The sequence below is a fragment of the Diuraphis noxia genome, unplaced genomic scaffold (genome assembly GCF_037042655.1).
Source record: "Diuraphis noxia isolate RWA-SAM2 unplaced genomic scaffold, SU_Dnox_SAM2 contig0002, whole genome shotgun sequence".
Lineage (NCBI taxonomy): Eukaryota > Metazoa > Arthropoda > Insecta > Hemiptera > Aphididae > Diuraphis > Diuraphis noxia.
Genome location: NW_028301712.1, coordinates 5,679,857 through 5,701,287, shown reverse-complemented (window position 1 = coordinate 5,701,287; position 21,431 = coordinate 5,679,857). Strand labels below are relative to the sequence as shown.

The following is a 21,431-nucleotide window of genomic DNA, read 5'->3' as shown; positions in this document are numbered from 1 at the left end:
GTTAGACAGTTAGACTTACAAAAAATAATGTAATAAAAATCATAAGTGTGTAATCCTGTAGTACAACAATAAAAGTTTTTTGTTTCTAATTATGTGAATAAAGAATATAGTTGTTATTCCTTTTACACTAACAATTCTAAATAATAAGAAGAAAACGAATAATAAAACATGGCGCAGTTGTAGAAGAATACTATAAGAAAACCACGATTGAAACGGATAAAGATAAAATGGAGTACCGTACACCTCATGAATTGTACTTTAGTGGTATATATAGTGGTTATGTTGCACAAAACTGGAAAGAGTGGTATCAACAATTTAATATTTATTTAATAGCATCTAATAAAAATGAAGAGAGTGACATAAGAAAAATTAATATCTTATTGAATTTAATTGGTCCACAAGGAGTTAAGATTTATAATAATTTTAAAAAGAAAGAAAAAACTAATTTTGATACGGTAGTGCAAGCATTCAACCAATACTGCGAACCAAGAAAGAACATAATATTTCAAAGATACAAGTTTGGATGTTGTATACAGCAAGAGGGCCAAAGTTTTGATGATTTTCTCACTGAATTAAAAACATTAGCTGCTACTTGTGAATACAAAGAAGAGGATAACATGATACGAGACAGAATAGTGTTTGGCGTTAAAGATCCAGAAATCAAAGACAAATTACTAACCATAAGTAATCTGACGATAGACAAGGCAGAAGAAATATGTAAAACCACAGAGGCAACTAAACAAGAACTTCAAGAAATGGCAACATCATCAGAAGTACACGTGATAAAAATGAAGAGTACAGATAATGGGAAAGGTAAGAATTTAACTAAGACTAATAATAATAAATATGTTAAAAATAAAAATGTAAAGAGAGTATTTAAGAAAAGTGACGGTGATAAAAATAATGAGTATAACTGTAAGAAGTGTGGTAGGAAACATAAACCTAGAGAGTGTTTTGCATTTGGTAAGATGTGTAGTATATGTAAAAAAATGAACCATTTTGCTATAGGCTGTAAGAATAAAAACAACGAAGAGAAAAAAGAGGTCCATGAAACGCATTATAGCGAGGAGGAGATGTTTCAAATTGATACAATATATAAGGTGCATCAGATTAATAGTAGTTGGACAAAAACAATAAGAGTGATTAATAAGAATATAACATTTAAATTGGATTCAGGTAGTGATGTTAATATTATTCCGTGGGAACATTTCTAGGAAATTAAACCACAACCACAGTTGAGATCTAATAAATGTAATGTTGAGTCGTATGGAGGTCATAAGATAGAGAGCCTAGGAAAATGTCAAATAAAATGTATAATAAGTCCTGAATGCATAGATATTGTTGAGTTTTTAATATTAAAACCAAGTCAACTGCATAAATGTAAAAATATTATTCCTATATTAGGGTTAGAATCATGTGTAAAATATGATTTAATAAAAAGAGTTGATATGATATGTTCAGAAAAAGAATTATTCATAAAAAATAATTTTGATGTATTCACTGGGCTTGGTAAGTTTCCTGAATTGTATGATATACAGCTCAAAGATAACGCTGAACCTCAACCAGCGCCTTATAGGAGAGTACCACATACAGTTGTAGATAGGTTTATAATTAAGTTAAAAGAATTATTAGAAAAAGGTATTGTGTCCTATGTTGATAAGCCAACTGACTGGTTAAACAACATAGTTATTATTGAAAAACCAGACAAAAGTTTAAGATTGTGTCTAGACCCTCAACACTTAAATAAAAATATTGTAGAAGAAAATTATCCTATACCAACGTTAGAGGAAATAACTCCTAGGTTATTAAATAAAAGTTTTTATACAGTTCTCGATCTTAAGGATGGATTTTGGCAAATTGAACTTACAAACTCATGTAGTAATTTATGTTCATTTACAAGCCCATTAGGTACCCTTAAATTTAATAAATTACCATTTGGTATTAAAACTGCACCAATGGTTTTTCAAAAATATAATATAAAATATTTTGGTGATATTCAAGGTTTAACAATTTATTTTGATGACTTCATTATAGCAGCAGATAATAAAGAAGAACATGATAAGATTTTACAACAAGTCATTGACCGCGCTAGGATATACAATATTAAATTTAATCAAAATAAAGTTCAGTATTGCCAGAATAAGGTAAAATTTTTAGGACTATTATTTGATAATAAGGGTATGTCTATTGATACAGATAGGACAGAGGCAATAAAATCCCTTAAAGAACCAACCTCTAAAAAAGAACTGCAAAGGTTACTTGGTTTCATTAATTATGTTAGGAAATTTGTTCCAAATCTAGCACAAATGTCTGATCCGCTAAGAAATTTATTTAAAAAAGATGTTGAATGGCACTGGAATGAAATTCACACACAATCATTGAATACAATTAAAGATAAATTGATGAATGCCCCAGTTTTAGCTGCATTTGATGGTAATAAAAAAATAGTTATACAAACAGATATCTCACAATCGGGTGTAGGGTGTTGCATAATGCAAGACAATAAACCAATCTCATATGCATCACGTAGCTTAACCGAAACTGAGAAACAATGGGCTCAAATTGAAAAAGAGATGAATGCAATATTATATGCTTGTACAAAATTTCATAATTTCATTTATGGTAGACGTATAACGGTACATACTGATCATAAACCAATTGTTTCCATCATGAATAAAGAATTTAACAAAATTAAGAATAATAGGTTAAAAAGAATAAAAACAAAGTTAGCTATATATGATCTAGAAGTTAAGTATCTTCCAGGTAAGCAAATGCACATTGCTGATTATCTAAGTAGAGACTATATTATTAAAAATATAAAAGATGAGATTTCAATTAATGATGTTGTACATAGTATAAATTCAGAAAAAATACAGTTTAGCGATGAGAAACTGTTACAATTTCAAAAGGAGACTATAAATGATCCCTGTCTGAATAAAGTAAAGCAATATTACAATAACAATTGGCCTAGTGATAAAACAAAATTAGCATTTAAAGGAGAACTATATAATTTTTGGAAATTTAGAAATGATATAACAGTAAACAATAATTTGATTTATCTTGATGCCAGATTAATAGTAACTTTTAAATTAAGAGCATTTATACTAGAATTACTTCATGAAACCCACATAGGTATGACTAAAACCATTAAAAGAGCCAGGTCTTATTATTATTGGCCTAATATGGCAAATGACATAGAAAATTTTATAAGTAAGTGTTCATTGTGTGCCAGGTATCAAAGTAAAAAATTTAAAGAACCCTTATTAAATCATTCAATTCCCGACAAACCATTTATTAAAATAGGAGTAGATATTGGTGAATATGGTGGTGTGTCATATTTAATTATAAATGATTATTACTCAAAATGGCTAGATATCAAAAAACTAAGCAGTAAATCAGCAGATTCAATAATTAAAGTTTTAAAAAATGTATTTAGTTATTTTGGAATCCCCAAATTATGTGTTTCGGATAATGTACCATTCAATAGTAAGCAATTTTTAGATTTTGCTAAGGAATGGAAATTTAAAGTAATAACAACAAGTCCAAATTATGCCCAAAGTAATGGGTTTGCTGAGAAAAGTGTAGGGATTGCAAAAACAATGCTTAAAAAATCTATATTAACAGGTAAAGACATAGATCTTTATTTACTAGACTATAGAAGTACACCAGTTGCAGGTCTTGAATACACTCCTTCAGAGCTACTTATGAGCAGAAAGATTAGAACAAAATTGCCCATTAATGAGAAATTACTATACCCTCAAATTCCTATTAATGCTTATTCGAAAATGTTAGCACAACAAAATGTACAAAAATGTCAGTATAACAAAAATGTGAGAATTAAAGAAAACAAATTTGCAGTAAATGACTCAATTCTATATTTAAAAGATAAAGTGTGGGAAAAAGGTACCATTATTAAAAAGTGTGAAGAACCGAGATCATTCATAATTAAGAACAAAAACAACAAGCTATTTAGGAGAACATCTAGACATATGAGGTATGATAATGGAAAAATTGATGGGAGAGAGAATATTGAATGTGGAAGAGAAAGAGGGAAGGAAGTTGGTATTAAAAATAAAGAAACTGTAATAAGTAAAGTAAGTAGGAAGGGTAGAATTATAAGAAAACCACAAAGATATAATATGTAAGTGTTAAATTAGTTTAAATATACAAAGACATGTATTATTTATGATATATATAAAAAAAAAAAAGTAGTTATTATAATATTGTTAAAGTGTACCATTTAATTTTAATATGTATAATTATTTAATGAATTAGAATATATATATGTAAAAAAAAAAGAAAAAAGTTCTAATTATAATATTGTCAAATTGTAACATCTAACCTTAATATTGTTAAATTGTAATATGTAATTTTAATATGTATATTTATTTAATGAATAAAAAAAAAAAAAAAAAAGAGGAACATGTGATAACACTCTCTATGTTATCATAGATGTGAAAATGGTCAACCATCTTTGAGGTTAGACTTACAAAAAATAATGTAATAAAAATCATAAGTGTGTAATCCTGTAGTACAACAATAAAAGTTTTTTGTTTCTAATTATGTGAATAAAGAATATAGTTGTTATTCCTTTTACACTAACAATTCTAAATAATAAGAAGAAAACGAATAATAAAACAACGTTTCGATTGAATTTTCTCCATTTTTAAATGTTTTATGTATATAACCAGTACCGGATCTAGGGTGTGGCGATCCGGGGCCCATGCCCCGGGCGCTTATCATAGAGGGGCGCAAATTTCAAATTTTAAACTCATCATTTTTATGATTTGGTGACTTTTAGGGGCGCTAATATTATGTAGTGCCCCGGGTTGCATAATTTGTAGATCCGGTACTGTATATAACTGTGTACAAACTTTATTATCACTTCACTAAACGCGTGCTTGTATACTGTATTAGACAAAAATGACACCAAACTATCAGGTGAACACCAAATTTTACTTTTATTGTTGTATTATTTTTATTATTATATATAGATAACGCGCAACCTTTCTTTTCTAATCTACGTTGTAGATTCTATGCAATATATGATCTAATGGTTTTGCGTGTGAACAGCATGATTTGCTTTTATCGTTATACTTTATTACAGATACAATAGATAACGTGCAATATTTATTGTCGATTGAAATTTTTTCGTCTTGGATTAAATTCAATCATTTATATTTATGAATTATTAAAATATATCAAAATTCATGTTTTGCTACAATAACTATTTCATTTTTTACTATATTATATTTATAGGTATTTATATTTTTACAATATCTTGTAGTAATTTTTTAAGTAGATTTTTACAACTAACTATTTACTATATTTTCATTTCAAATTAATTGTAATATTTAACAAAATTGTAATTTTAAATATTATATAGAAATATTAGTTGGCGCCAAAACGGCAGCGCCCAAACGGCGGCGCCAAAACGTCCTAGACCGCTCCTTAGAGGATTTGAAAACATGTATTGTCGTGAATGTCTACCCAAATATGTATAAACTTTTACGGATGGCCTTAACTTTACCAATAAGTTCAGCCACTCGTGAACGCTTTTTTTCTGCAATGCGCAGAATAAAAACTTGGATGCGATCTACAATGGTTGAAAATAGATTCAATGACCTTTATATTATAAATATTGAAAATGATTTGGCAAAAAATATTAATAACAATGATATAGTTAATGCTTTTTCTAATAAGAATCGATATATTGTGCTGAAAATTGAAATGAATATATATGAGGTACCTACTCTTATTATATTATATAGGTACTTGGCTTCTTTGTTTTAACATAATAACATCCTATGTTAAATTGGTTAAATTAAATCAATTTAATAACTTAATAATGAAATAAATTTAATACAATTTCTGTTTAGAATAAAATGTTCAAAGTAAGGCGCATTATTGTTTATTATGGTTAAATTGTTTATTATAGGTATGTCGAACTTTTTAAATTGTCTTGTTGAAATAAAATATTGTGGTCGACTCTAGTACAGCAGTGCCTATATAGGTACAATGAAAAATATAATGCTCAGCCCTACCGGTTATTTCACCAAATTTCCATGCAATTACTGAATTTAAATTTAACGCATCCATCGAAGTGACCTACTCAATGAAGAAGTTCACTTATTATACATCAGAGTTACTTGACTGGTTTATAAAATTGTCTAATCTTTATTCTCTCGATTACTTTTTAACTGAAGACGTTATCAAATGGATCGCGACATCTGGAACATAACTATAGAGTTAAAAGTTCATTTGTTTGGCACAAGAGACATTTTTAGAATAGTCTTATAAGAAAAATTAAAGTGCAAATGTACCTTTGATAGGTTAATAATAAATATTTTACCAGACGATCCTCATTCTTTTCCGTTTTCTTTTGACGCTTTGTTAAAAAACAATAATAAAACACACACAAACTTGCACTTTATGCGATTTAGAACAAATCATATTCTAAGTGGATACAAATTTTTAGACTGACAGTGATAATTTATGTTTAGGGATTATATTTTAATAATTATTTTTTATGTAACACATTGATGACTGATGGACATACTTAATTAGCATTAGTCATGATAATTAATTTCTGTACATGCGTGACTAAAATTGGTGAAGTTGTAGTCGTAATAACAACAAAATACAAATTATGTACTGCATAACTCCTAAAATAGTCATGTTCGTAATGGTATTTTTAATTTTCGAATTCTACAGGTTTAGTGTCCTATAATAATTATGACATCTGATTTGTTAGACACACAATATTTTTATTTGATGTATTTGAACCAAAAGATTATGAGATACGAAAAATGTCAAAATTTCAGTTGATGTCACTATGTCACTGTCATAGTGAGCAGTATACACTGCTATACCAATATAAACCAGAAAATATTTGAAATATTGAAATGTATACCTACTTGGAGGTGACACACCTCAATGACGTCGCTTCAGTTTTTAAAGGGATGCACATTTTTGTTTCCATATTTGATAATAACATCGAATAAGTGTAAAAAAAAGCATCGATTCGTATTAAACGTATATACATCACAATATAATTTTATGAACAATGAACCTACTCGTCCTACCCCATAAAAAAAAAGCCCGTATACGTATTTTAGTGATTGATGATTATCGATTGATATAGATATAATTATTTTTATTTTTTAATGTATTTACCTGCTACTCCCTAACTTGACCTTAGACATATCACACAGGACTGAAAATTACTAGCCTTTTTGTGCTACAGTTACGCTTGAATTTGTGCAGAAAATAATTCTAAAAAAAGTTACATAATATCGTTAATATAGGATTTTTATATTTTTTTCCTCGATTTATTTGTATTTAAACTCTTTATTTTGCTGCTATATAATCTCATGTCTTTGTTTATCATTGTCGAATAACACCTATACCTAATACAAATAACATTAGAAATGATTTTAGTTTTTATACTTAACAAAACAATTAGTCGTGACAATAATTGTAATTTACCATAAACACATAATATGATGTTACTACGTGTCGTGTTATGTACCGTTACAAGGTTTAATTATTATACCCGTATGGGCCGTATGGTCATATTATATAGAAATGATGACGAGTATACGGCAGGGTGTAATTGGAAGAGAGAATTGAAGTGAACAATAGGGGACTTATAAGTGAAGAATAATAACGTTTACGTTGTTTAAAATATTTTACATTTGAAGTAAATGTGCAGTGGCACGTCACAAATTAATGTAGGGTAGAATAGATGATAAGATAAGAAGCGAAATGATTGTATTGTTATTTATAAATTATAATTTAAAGCCAATTTTATTTATTTTTTCATTTTACAGCTACCTAGTACAGTATGTATACCTAGTCGGGCTAGTAGTACGTATTATTTGATACCTAATTTGAGCACATTTCTATCTGAACACAAGATCCGTATCATACGACATTTTACAACACAACACACCTATATCATATGACATGAAATATGTCTTTTTGTATGTATTTTTACTATTAATTAGATTTTGTATTAGTGACATAGTTATAATTGTTACGTGCATATCATTGTACATTTTTAGTGAAATATCAAAACTGATTTTGTTCTATGGCATACTCCCTTTTGTTTCTACTTATAGTGTTTGAGTGTTTCTAGTATCTTGAGTTTCTTCTGATTCTTAATATAGTTCAGGTATTATTAATTACTGTAATATAAAAATATAATGAACCCTATATATGGCCCGAATGTAGGAAAAAAAATCCAGGGAAAAAAAGCCAAATTACAATAATTCAATATATATATCAAATAAAATTAAAGAATTAAATAAGGTATTATTTAAAAAATATTTACACATTATTGATCATATTGTATACATAGGTATATATATAATTATTCATACACGGGTTATAAATGATATTATTTATTATTATAATTATTAATGCACAAAGTATATACATTAATACATTTTATTTATACATATTTATGTCGGGTTGCATAAACGATCGATAAGTAGTTATTATTGATTATCATTGATCATAATATAATTTATACGGTTTTTATAATTTTTTATGATTTATCATTAGCTAAACAAAATATTAGTCCCATTATATATTATTATTATAAGTGTGATCACGATAAGTGGAAACACTCAATAACTATATGTGTAGGCTTCATATATTTCAATTCTACTTTTTCGGCTAACTAATAAACATTATTATACACATTTTCAAATAATTAGACTATTTTTTTGACAGTTAATTTTTTAAATAGAATGATCCATTTTTAACCACAAATTATTTTGTTTAGTATTTTTTAATGAATTTTAGTGGTTGAATTTCTTTTCTAAGTCAAAAAACGACCGAGTTATTGCAATTTGATTTTATGTTATTTGCATGGGTATAACAGATTATAAAATACGTAATTGGTAATAATTAATAATAATCTGTTATAGGTACCTCTGCAAATAACATAAAATCTATAACAATAACTCGGTCATTTTTTGACTTAGAAAAAAAATTCATTAAAAAATACCAAACAAAATAATTTGTGGTCAAAAATGGACCATGCTATTTAAAAAATTAACTGTCAAAAAAATAGTCTAATTATTTGAAAATGTGTATAATAATGTTTATTAGTTAGCTGAAAAAGCAGAATTGAAATATATGAAGCCTACACATATAGTTATTGAGTGTTTCCACTTATCTTGATCACACTGTAATAATATAATGGGACTAATATTTTGTTTAGCTAATGAAAAATCATAAAAAATCATAAAAACCGTATAAATTATATTATGATCAAAGTTGAATTATTTTTTTCCTATCTCTGACCCATCACGCGTAACATAGAAAATTGTATCAATAAACGATTTAATGCATAGGATTCGGTTATAAATTTCTTATTTCGTGGAACATTGTAAACAATTTGATAATAGACGGTTGGTCAAAAAGCTAACAGTGTTTCACTGAATGAGAAATTTATAACCAAAACCTATGAGTACAGTTTAAAAAATCATCACTCCGTAATCCTCTTCCGGTGATATCTCAATATCGACCGGTACGACGAGTGGGTGGTTGTCGGTTGTCGTTTGGCCCGTGGTTCCGGTTGCTCGAGGTCCGAGGATGTAATATTACCTTCACGGTACCACGGAATCTGTGAGGGTTGGACTGGTGCTGATATGGAACTGGTGTTGGCTGGGAAGGAAGTTGTTTCGGATGTGGATGGTGCCCGTTTCTCAAGCCGGTATTGTTGTGATTTATATATCGACCGGTATGACGAGGGGGTGGTGGTAGGTTTTCGGTCGGCCAGTGGTTCCTGTTGCTCGAGGTCCGAGGATGTAATATTACCTCCGGTACCACGGAATCTGGGCGGGTTTGGCTCGTCGTCTCCTGCTGATGTAGAACTGGTGTTGGATGGAACGGAAGTTGTTTCGGATGTGGATGGTGCCCGTTTCTCTAGCCGGTATTGTTGTGATTTATATGTCGACCGGTACGACGAAGGGGTGGTGGTAGGTTTTCGGTCGGCCAGTTGTTCCTGCTGCTTGAGGTCCAAGGATGTAATATTACCTCCGGTACCACGGAATCTGGGAGGGTTGGGCGCGTCGCCTCCTGCTGATGTAGAACTGGTGTTGGCTGGGAAGGAAGTTGTATCGGATGTGGATGGTGCCCGTTTCTCAAGCCGGTATTGTTGTGATTTATATATCGACCGGTACGACGAGTGGGTGGTGGTCGGTTGTCGGTCGGCCCGTGGTTCCGGTTGCTCGAGGTCCGAGGATGTAATATTACCTTCATTGTACCACGGAATCTGTGAGGGTTGGACTGGTGCTGATATGGAACTGGTGTTGGCTGGGAAGGAAGTTGTTTCGGATGTGGATGGTGCCCGTTTCTCTAGCCGGTATTGTTGTGATTTATATATCGACCGGTACGACGAGGGGGTGGTGGTAGGTTTTCGGTCGGCCAGTTGTTCCTGTTGCTTGAGGTCCAAGGATGTAATATTACCTCCGGTACCACGGAATCTGGGAGGGTTGGGCGCGTCGCCTCCTGCTGATGTAGAACTGGTGTTGGCTGGGAAGGAAGTTGTATCGGATGTGGATGGTGCCCGTTTCTCTAGCCGGTATTGTTGTGAATTTTGTAACCTAACTTTTTCTCTGTATTCCAGCGACCGCTTTAGGTTCCGGCGTTGCCGTGAGTTCGTGAAAACCATTGTAGCCTGAGTTGGGACGGTGGCCGTGTTGACCTGCGGGTTGGTTAGGTTAGGTTTTGTTAGGTTAGGTAATATATAATAAAAAAGACTCACGTGTATACTGTCCAATTTAGAATCCATCGGTGACTTCGGGGTAGCTGGGCCTTCAACAAGTTGAACTGCCATAATACAAAATGATAATGTTGTAATAAGTACAAGTGATATATAATTAATTCTTTTTCAAGCTTAAGAAGTTAATGAGACAAATTATATTTGTAAAATGTAGATTACTGATCAATATTTATCTCGAACACTTTAGTTTCCCATAACAACAAAATTTAAAAAAATATTAAAAGCTGTTTTTATTTATTTCAAAGTATAATATAAAGTGGTTTTTTCTCCAAAATACATTATTTTTTTTAAATTCAATAAAAATCTATATGGTGTATAATTTTTCACCGTTATTTATTTAAACGCCCGTAAAAGCTCGAATACAATATAATATAATATATTATAATGTAAGAATATATCAATAATACGGTTATAGTAGGTATACGTAGTAAAGTAATCGTAAAATGCATAATAAAATAATATTCAATTACTTATTTTCATATTATTATGGATAAATTCTTATTTTCGGGGTCTTATTAGAAATATAATGGCAAGTGTTGAAAATACATTTAATTGTTGCCCTAAATTGCATAACTGTTACTATCACTTTATTATGACTCAATTATAAAATAAAAAAAAGATTTTACAGCAGAAACCCATTATATTTACATAGATTGCGTAATATACATACTTATTTATTATTATATTCAAGAAAGAAAAACAAGATTAACAATTCTAAAGTATAATGTACCAATATAGTATTTAAATTTGTTTGTAAAACCATTGTGTATTAATAGTTTATGATTCCACTTCATTTGTAGTTCTATATCATATCAATAAAAAAAAACGAGACAGTTTAAATATTAAACTTCATAATATAATAACTTAAATATTAATAAATATCCAGATATTAAGATTCTTTTGGAAAAAATGTATGGTTAAAAATAATGTATATTCGAAGTTTTATAAGATACACATTTAATAAAATAATATTTATTTGATATTGTTAAAAACTAAACAAAGATGGTAAGTATACTATTTATAATATATATTAATATTACATTGAAATTTGTAAATAAATTATTATATTTTAATATATTATTTGATTTTAAATGCAAATGTATTATTTAAAACCTCACTGATGTCTAAAAAAATTGAAATTGAATTGCATTTTTATATTTATTTTTAATTAGCATCAACCAAAAGTTTTTAGAAAAAAATAATGTATGTAATACTATCTATAAGCAGTAGGTATATACATAATATAATTATTCAACATAATATTATATTGCCATATTGCAGGATACTTATCGTAAAACGCATAGCTTCAGCCAAATGTTAATATTAGAGAAAATATAGAAACAAAACCGTGATTTTAATTCCGTTTATTATTCAAGCTTTAGTTGGCTAGAATATGGTATTAAACATGATGCTATTTACTGTTTTTGCTTTCGCAATTTCAGCATAGCAAGTGATAGTAATGATTCTACGTTTACGAGTATTGGATTCAACAACTGGAGAAAATCAAGTATTTTTTCAATTCTGTTTTAATTATTTATATCATATAACATATTTAAAATTTTTTATTGTACTTAGTTATCCTGGTCAAGAGGAAAAAAGGAAATGGGGAAAATGTAATGTCTGGAAAGTTTAATGGTATTCAGGCTAAAATTAAAAATAAATTTCCATATGCCATTTATATGCATTGTAATATGACCCATCGTATAAATCTTGTTGTAATTGATATGTGCAAATATGTTAAGATAAATTGTAATTTTTTGTAATTATGTTTTAGCTGTTTTATCTATATTTTTTTTTCGGTGTAGGAGGCTAGGACTGTTTTCAATACTATTAAAGGGTTATATAATATCCATTTTTCTCATCCAACTAAAAACCAAATGCTTGTCAATATGCAAAAAACAGTTGGGAATAAAAAGTATCCATATTGGTTGCTTAAGTGGTACTAGATGGAACTGTCGGTTTAAGAACTGTATTACACATTTATAAAGCTATTATAAACGTTTAACAGAAAGAAATAGACAATCAAACTGAAAATAGAAATGCAAATGAAGCTTTAGGTAAATTGTATAAAATATTTAAAATAATTGGAGTATAATATTTTAGTGTTTTTTTTCAAGGTATATACTTACATGTATGTCAACAAACTCATTTGTTGCTAATTTGTTTATTTAAAAAAATATATTATCTACAATTACTATTCTTTGAAACATGTTTCAAGAAAAAAATGCAGTACTAGGCAAAGCAGTAATTCTTATCAACAGTGTTTACAAACTTTTGAAAATAGTATAGATCTTACTCTTCCTTTTAATAATTTATGATTATGGTTAGAAATCCAAGACTTTGCTAAAGACTACAACATTAACTTTGATATACTATTTCGAACACAAAGTAAATATTATAATAATTTTATAGTTAGATGTAGAAAGTAAAAATTATAAGTATTTTTGTATTTTAGGGTTAAAACGAATAAGAAGAGAATATTAGTGACTTAATGATTTTGTTTTGATTACCTACTTCTACTGGTGCCGAAGTATCCAATGAAGTTGATAATACTACTGCTGAAGATTTTTTTCGTGTAAATACATACTTTAAAGTTTTAGATTCCATTATTGTCAATACGGTTTTGTACAGAAAGTTTGGAAATGGAATTTACTAAAATAGTAATATCTCCTAAAATACCCGGATTTTCATACATGAATTGGCAAATTTGATTAACACACTTACTAATTTCACTGCAATACACAACATTTTAATAGTTGACTAAATTTAAATATTAATAATAAATAGTAACACACTATGACTTATGTATACCTTTTTATTTTCTAGGGTTTATTAGATATCAATTGTTATAATTTAAAATCCGAAATTAATGTCGTAAAAAACTAGGTACATAACATTGAAAACTGGAAAAGATGATATCTCCTTAGAGGATTTGAAAACATGTATTGTCGTGAATGTCTACCCAAATATGTATAAACTTTTACGGATGGCCTTAACTTTACCAATAAGTTCAGCCACTCGTGAACGCTTTTTTTCTGCAATGCGCAGAATAAAAACTTGGATGCGATCTACAATGGTTGAAAATAGATTCAATGACCTTTATATTATAAATATTGAAAATGATTTGGCAAAAAATATTAATAACAATGATATAGTTAATGCTTTTTCTAATAAGAATCGATATATTGTGCTGAAAATTGAAATGAATATATATGAGGTACCTACTCTTATTATATTATATAGGTACTTGGCTTCTTTGTTTTAACATAATAACATCCTATATTAAATTGGTTAAATTAAATCAATTTAATAACTTAATAATGAAATAAATTTAATACAATTTCTGTTTAGAATAAAATGTTCAAAGTAAGGCGCATTATTGTTTATTATGGTTAAATTGTTCATTATAGGTATGTCAAACTTTTTAAATTGTCTTGTTGAAATAAAATATTGCGAGCGACTCTAGTACAGCAGTGCTTATATAGGTACAATGAAAAATATAATGCTCAGCCCTACCGGTTATTTCACCAAATTTCCATGCAATGATTTATTACTGAATTTAACTTGCGATCTAAGTATTGCGAATAGTTTACTTTTAATTCCTCGACTGGATTAAATTAGCTACCAGAAACTATCCTCGATGTAGAATATTGGAGTGAATGTCTTGCTCTAAAACATTATGACAGACACAAAAAACACATCATTGTAAAACTAATACACTTCTCACTCCGCTCAAAATCTATAACTGATTTGCCATCGTTAAATAATATATATTGTGTATTAGAAAAAGAGAAAATATATGATATTTAAATGTAATATGTGTTAAAAGTGTTAATCAAAAATCAATATCGTACTTGCATTAGTACACATCAATCCGTTTATGTTTGTGTTGTTGTATTAGATCAATATTTTGCATTTTAGTTCGATTTGATATCAATTAAGTATATTATTCTTAGTCAAATGTCTACTGCCAGATGGCATATCATTTAAATAAGTACTAGTTTTACCAATAAAATATTTTGAGATGTTATAGAAATAAAAAAAAATCGTTCATTGTTAATTTTTAATTTTATTACAATATAATTAGGTAATAAACTGTAAAAAAATAACAGAAATCACATGTTAAAAGAACACGATATGTCATGAACATAGTATGATAGCATAATAAATGTGATTATGAAAAATGATTTAATGAATTGTAAAATATAAAATTAAAATAACTAAAGATTATCTCAGTCGATGTTTGATTAAAACACAATACATTTTTTAACCTAAAAGTACAGTTTTTAGGAGCATAATTTTTAATAGTTTTAACTTCAAGAAGTCATCAGGATCACCAATTGATGGGATGTCTTCTCTCTTCCTTGTGTCTGTTGGATCCGAATCAATTGGTGCCGATGCAACAAAAAATACCGCAAGTAGAAAGAAAAATAAAATCTGTAACAAAAGGATATTAATTTAGAACATTTGATGATATTATAGTCGTTAATTATAGACTATATTTATAAATAAGTATGCAATTGAAATCTGCCGGCTATTTAGACCATAGAATCAATCTACTAATACAGACTACAGTCATGAACAAAAATATGTAAGAATCATTCTTTTTTTCCATAAATAAATCATACACCAATATTATTTAATATATATATATATAATATATATGCTTTGTAAAACGTTATATCATATTGTTATATAGGTATATAGTATTAAGTAAATAAGCAGCAACACTGCTCGTAGTCAAATTACATATAATATATAACTCTACCTATTAACTATGATAAATTCAGTCAAATAAATAATTAATTAATTAATAGAAAAAAGCATTAATAACTATAAAAATCAAGTGATTTAAGATAGGCCGAGTTAGTTACTTTTAAAAGTTTGGTTTTAAAGTAGATTTAAGTAAAAGTATTAAAGTAAAACGGTTTAAATACAATTCATAAACAACTTTGTGAAATTTAAAATTTAACAAGTCTAAAACGACTATATAGCCAATTGGTAACATAATATTGCAACTATATGCGTAAGATAATTTATGTTAATGATAGCTATACTGGTTTAATGGTTTAAAGTTATAATCGATCACGAGATGACTTAAACTATTATGTACCATGATTCATGAATCATGATATAATAGTACTTATGTAGGTACTTGTAAATTTTGATATATATTATAAGATGGTGAAATACTTTTTATATCTATTTGTAGCATTTGTACTTATGATTTGATCGTTTATGGCTATAATAATATATACTAAAACACGCGTGCTCCTATGTCATAATCTTTACCTATATGTCTATATATATAGGTATATAGGTATATATGCATATACTATCTTTAATTGAATAATAAAGTACAAAAAAATCAATAAATATTATATTATACAATGAATGGTATATACACTTATAGATAGGTACCATATGAGTTCAAAATATTTTTTTAGATAGTTCATTTATGGTTATTTAGTTATTCATAATTAATAATATTATCGAATAATACTTTTACTGGTTGCAGTTATATTTACTGAAATAATTTTAGTTAATATGCTAATAAAAGTAAAAAAAAAAAAAAATGATTATATAATAAACATCTAGAAATTCCTACACGGCTACACATATTCAATTACAACTTACAGTAAGCATCTATAAATATTAATATCTGATTTTTTAAAGTATACAGTTTTGATTGAAAATGGAAAATGTCTGATATACTGTTAGCTTACGGTGCAATGTGCAATTATAAATAATAGACATTTAAAAAAAAAAAACTAGTTTTGTTTGTTCACCGTTTTGAACTATTCACCCAGGGTCAATGAGTCGAAATTAAGCAATGCAGATGTTTCTTATTAACTTGTTTTCATAAAAACATAACTACTCTCTAAAACTGTCTCAGTAATATTTTTCGAGATCTAAGTGAACAAACTTCAACTATTCCAAAAGTTGTTGACAATGACATGTAATTCAATTCTTACCAATAAAATACATTCATGCACGAAAGCAATAAAACATTAATATAACAATACTTTCAGTCAATCTTTTTAATGATTTTCGAATTTCTTCACAAGTAATATTTTATTGACACAAGATGACCCATATATTATACTAAATATATGAATATGATTAATGGTTGTAAGTTATTTTCAAAACAACCATCAATACATCAAATAAACAATAATATTGTACTTTAATGTCTACAGGTAATACTACATATATTATAAGGACTGCGACACCTAGTCCAATAGGTATATGACGTTATAATATATACGGTATAATATATTATCCATAGGCACTTTTTATTGATTTCTGGTTTGTTAAACAATTTTAGAAACATTGTAAATATTTTGATGCCCTTATCAATTTTATAATTTTCATACAGTAAACAATTTACATCTGTTTTTAAAAAAATGAATACTTTTTTGATGCCTAAAATTTTAAATTGTATAACATTTGAAATTCGATGAAATATTAAATTTTTTTTAACGTTCTAAGCAATGAGTGAAAATTGTTTGACAAATTTTACAATCAATAATACTTTAAATGTAGGTATTTCATATAATAAAAGTTTTTGGTAAGTATCTATATAATATTATATACAATATATATGTTCTATAATATATAGGTTAGGTACCTAGTCATACTTCTTGGATGATAAATAGATCATATTTTATAAAAATTTCGTTACGAATTTAATAATTTATTGTTTGATTAAAATCGAGTAGGTAGGTACATATTTGAATAATAATAAATTAGCAAGTCAAGAGTGATTATTGTCATATAGACATATTTTACGTAGATAAATAATCGGTCAGGTATTGTTTAGGTAATAAAAAAGAATAATTAAAAATGTATAAATACAATAAAGTGATTCCATATTATTTTTTAAATATTTTTATTTTTTATTTGTCTCATTATTGGCTATACAAACATTGATACTCCATATCAATATTATAAACACTAGAATCACAACTAAATTGGCACAAAAAAATTCTAATATCATACTTTATATTTTATTTATAATGTATTATTAATATTAGTTATTTATGTATACGCTTATTTATTAAGCAACGCCAAGATTACGGCTCAATCTTTAATTTTTTTTGATTTAAAATCAGTAATATTTTAAACAATACTATGAATAAAATAAATAACGTGCGTTGTGAAATAGAAAAATATCTAATTTGTAAATCATATCAGATACTGTTGTATAAATAAAATTAGGCAAAAATACGAAATATTATTACTGACAGTAATTTACTGTTCAAAAATAGATTTAAAAAACATTTAGGTAATTCTGAAGTAACATCTAAAAACAAATCACACAATATGAAAATGAATTTAGAATTAGGTTAATCATTATTAAATTATAAACTATAAGAAATAAGAACGATAAAATGAGACAGGAAAAAGATTCTTGTGAATGAAAACAGGTGTTTTAATAAAGTTCTTATATTTAATAATATTGTTCTTTTATATGTGTAGGTACGCCTGAAGTCATGGGAGTTTACGACAGGACATATAATATTATACGACCAAATATTTTTAGTATTATAATATTTACTTTTATATCTATAATCTACACTCATATGTATTGTAATTTGTAATATTACAATATAAAATTTGGTTATTTAGTAAGGAGTTATTAATTATTTATAACTAAGATAGAATTGATAGAATTTCTTCTTGCTATAGAAAATGTTAACTTTAGTGAACACTACAAAGCAACAGATTAGACATATAATGAGTGTTGGCGCATGTGGTCATGTAAATTTATTAATATACTCATTTATGTTTTATACTTATATAATAGTTTAATTTATTGAATTAATTAAACGTATATATTTAGATTCTGAGTAGATGAATTAATTGATTTTACTGTTATGTGTATTTTTGTTTATTTTTTATTCTGAAAGACATTTTATCTAATAGAAAATGCTTTGATTATCAATTTATTTAGAAGTTTTTGATAGAAAATTAGATCTAGATGAAATTTTACTCTTTTTGAGAAACATTGAACATTTTTAAATAATCAGTAAAAATAAAAAATAAAATAAACGAAAATTTATTCAAACTTTAAAGTATTAAAATAATTGTTTGCTTGTCTTAGTTACTAAAAAGGTAAAAAGGTTATATTCGTTTTTATTTATTTAAAGATTTATCATTTAATTTAAATTTAACATGTTATCTATTGCAATCCATATTATCCTCATCAATGACGAGGTATACTCGACTCCTACTGTACAGCAAAATGGTCACCTATACTTGCCCCTTTAAAAAAAAAAAAAAAATTAAAACGCAAACAGTTAATATACTATTTTTAATTTTTTTTCAATTTTCATGCTTAGTAGCACAAATAATTAATTCATATTACAACAATTAGTTCAGAAGTATAAGTATTAATACTTATACATCAAAAAGACTACCTACTTATGGTGTGGATACATACTTGACACTATCTATTCTTATGATTATTGTAGATGCCTATTGTGGTTACATAATTTATACTTTTATTTATTCCTTTATTTTAACTACTATTATTAAACAAAAACAAAATGTAATATGTATAAATAAATAGATAAAAGTGAGCTAACACAGGCGTTATTTAACCGTATATTATGACGGTTTCATAATAAAGCTGTGAATATTTTATATATTAAGTCAATAAATTTTAATTCGATATAACATACACTGTAATTATTGTAAAAAATTCTATGGTGAAAAATTAAAAATTAACCTTTAAACTTTAAAATTTAAAGGATATTAATTAATAAAAATGTTTTATACATTTTTTACATTTTTTATATTTCCTATACATATAACATATTAAACAGGTATTTATCATATTATTCATGTTCAATTATTACTGAAATTGGAAATTTGATGACAATTGCACGCAAAAACATCAAATACCTATAAATATTGAAATATCGAAATTTGATCATATTTGACTCATTACTTATGTTTATAATGTGTATATAAATTTATTGTTAACTAAAATATTAAATTATATTGAGGTATTTTTATTTTTATTTTTGTATATCATATTAATTTTTTCAAGCTGGACAGAAATTAAAATTATACCTAATTAAGTAATGCATTATACTTACTATTGTTTTGTACGACATATCGGCCAGATGGTGATAAATTCTTCGTTTTTCGGAAGGAATAAAACTAAACCTCTCTTCAGTCAAGTGGCTAGCGAAGAAAGACATTACGATGGAATTACTACCACCGCTTATATAGGTTCTTAACAAATTCTAAATACCTATTCATATCTGGCACATGTATAACGTAAGTACCTATTTATTACATAAATACATAAAAAAATATGTATCCATTAGCGAGAAGATGACCTTGTTGGGTTTAACAACTACTGGTAAACTCTCAAATCTTTCATCTCACCTCTTTCCATAGGTATTACTCGTTTCATGTGTGCGCTGTAGATTGCTAATTCATAAGTAATAATTGTAAATAAAACAAATTTAATTAGCACAGAAAAATGGCTGAGAAAATCAAGTATATGATAATAAGTTAATAGCGTGTAGATAATTTTTTGCAATGTCAAAAAATATTCATCTAACAAAATTGTACATTTTTGTAGGGAAATAGGTACGTCATATATCAACATATAGGTATTATTGAGATACTAACAATATATTTTTAATGTTTTTATAGTTGAAAAATAATAATAATTAGGTAAAATTTAAATAAGTTGTTAATCTAATAAATTATATCAAACTTGCTACTTTACAGTAATACAATATATGAGACCACAGTAATTCTAATTATAAGACAACATTTGTTTGTTTTTTGAAACAAATGTGCGGAGTCTATTACACGTCTAAGAGCTGTATATGTTAAATATTGATAAATGATAGTAAACATTCTACGTTGTATAAACAGAATTAAAAATGTACATAAGCCGTGGAGACCGTGGTTTAATAAATATTATACTATTCTAAACACATTATCGAAACCATTAATTATGTGTTTCGTATTTTTGGCGTTGTCATAATTATATAGGTGCTTGGAATTTTAAATGGGAGAAGATACGACCAGTTTTATGTTTAATGCATTTAAGCACATTTTCAAGTTTCGAGAAGCATAGTATCCATTAGAGTGAAGTTGAGTTTAAACATATATATATGTAAAATGTTGATTTTTGATCGAATTGGTTCCTTACAATAGCAGCATGGTAAAAAATCAAGAACTTAATCCAGCGCCTACTACAGTCTATATATATTTTTTATAAGATTTATTAGCTTCGACGAGCTTTGCATTATCATAACTACTGTATATATGTATACTTGCGTTTAAACATATCCAGATTTAATGTAGACTTATAGTACATACCTAAATATTATATATTTTTGAGTGTTTTAACTACCTACCTACCTATATCATTTTCGTCCACGGAATATCAATATTCATATAGGTATATTAACTATTTCATATGCTAATTTTTATAAATAACCACGGGGATTTAATGAGATTAGTATTTTTTTAGTAATTTTAATGAACTTGTCAAACCAATTATTAATTTGATATAAATATTACAAAATTAAAAAACAAATCATAATATACTTAATTTATTTTAAACTAACATGCCTTCTGGCTGTTTGAAATGTGGCAT

At 27.2% G+C, this 21,431-nt stretch overlaps 2 protein-coding genes and 2 long non-coding RNA genes across 4 annotated transcripts; 2 read left to right on the top strand and 2 right to left on the bottom strand.

Annotated features, from left to right (window-relative positions):
- The first annotated feature begins 61 nt into the window (after positions 1-61).
- On the top strand, positions 62-8,245 carry LOC149057977 (uncharacterized). Its single transcript, XM_089220391.1, has 2 exons — positions 62-813; positions 7,833-8,245. Exons 1-2 carry the CDS (start codon positions 228-230, stop codon positions 7,838-7,840), a joined length of 594 nt encoding a protein of 197 aa, XP_089076517.1. The 5' UTR covers positions 62-227; the 3' UTR covers positions 7,841-8,245.
- A 795-nt stretch (positions 8,246-9,040) lies between these two features.
- Positions 9,041-11,095, bottom strand: LOC149057976 (uncharacterized). Its single transcript, XM_089220390.1, has 2 exons — positions 10,781-11,095; positions 9,041-10,720 (listed from the first exon to the last, which is right to left on the bottom strand). Exons 1-2 carry the CDS (start codon positions 10,850-10,852, stop codon positions 9,500-9,502), a joined length of 1,293 nt encoding a protein of 430 aa, XP_089076516.1. The 5' UTR covers positions 10,853-11,095; the 3' UTR covers positions 9,041-9,499.
- Positions 11,096-12,948: 1,853 nt separating this feature from the next.
- LOC149057975 (uncharacterized) lies at positions 12,949-13,921 on the top strand. The gene is made up of 3 exons (XR_016190405.1): positions 12,949-13,186; positions 13,254-13,373; positions 13,625-13,921. It is a non-coding gene; the product is annotated as an uncharacterized LOC149057975 (long non-coding RNA).
- A 926-nt stretch (positions 13,922-14,847) lies between these two features.
- LOC149057974 (uncharacterized) lies at positions 14,848-20,045 on the bottom strand. Its single transcript, XR_016190403.1, has 2 exons — positions 19,906-20,045; positions 14,848-15,235 (listed from the first exon to the last, which is right to left on the bottom strand). It is a non-coding gene; the product is annotated as an uncharacterized LOC149057974 (long non-coding RNA).
- Positions 20,046-21,431: the final 1,386 nt, after the last annotated feature.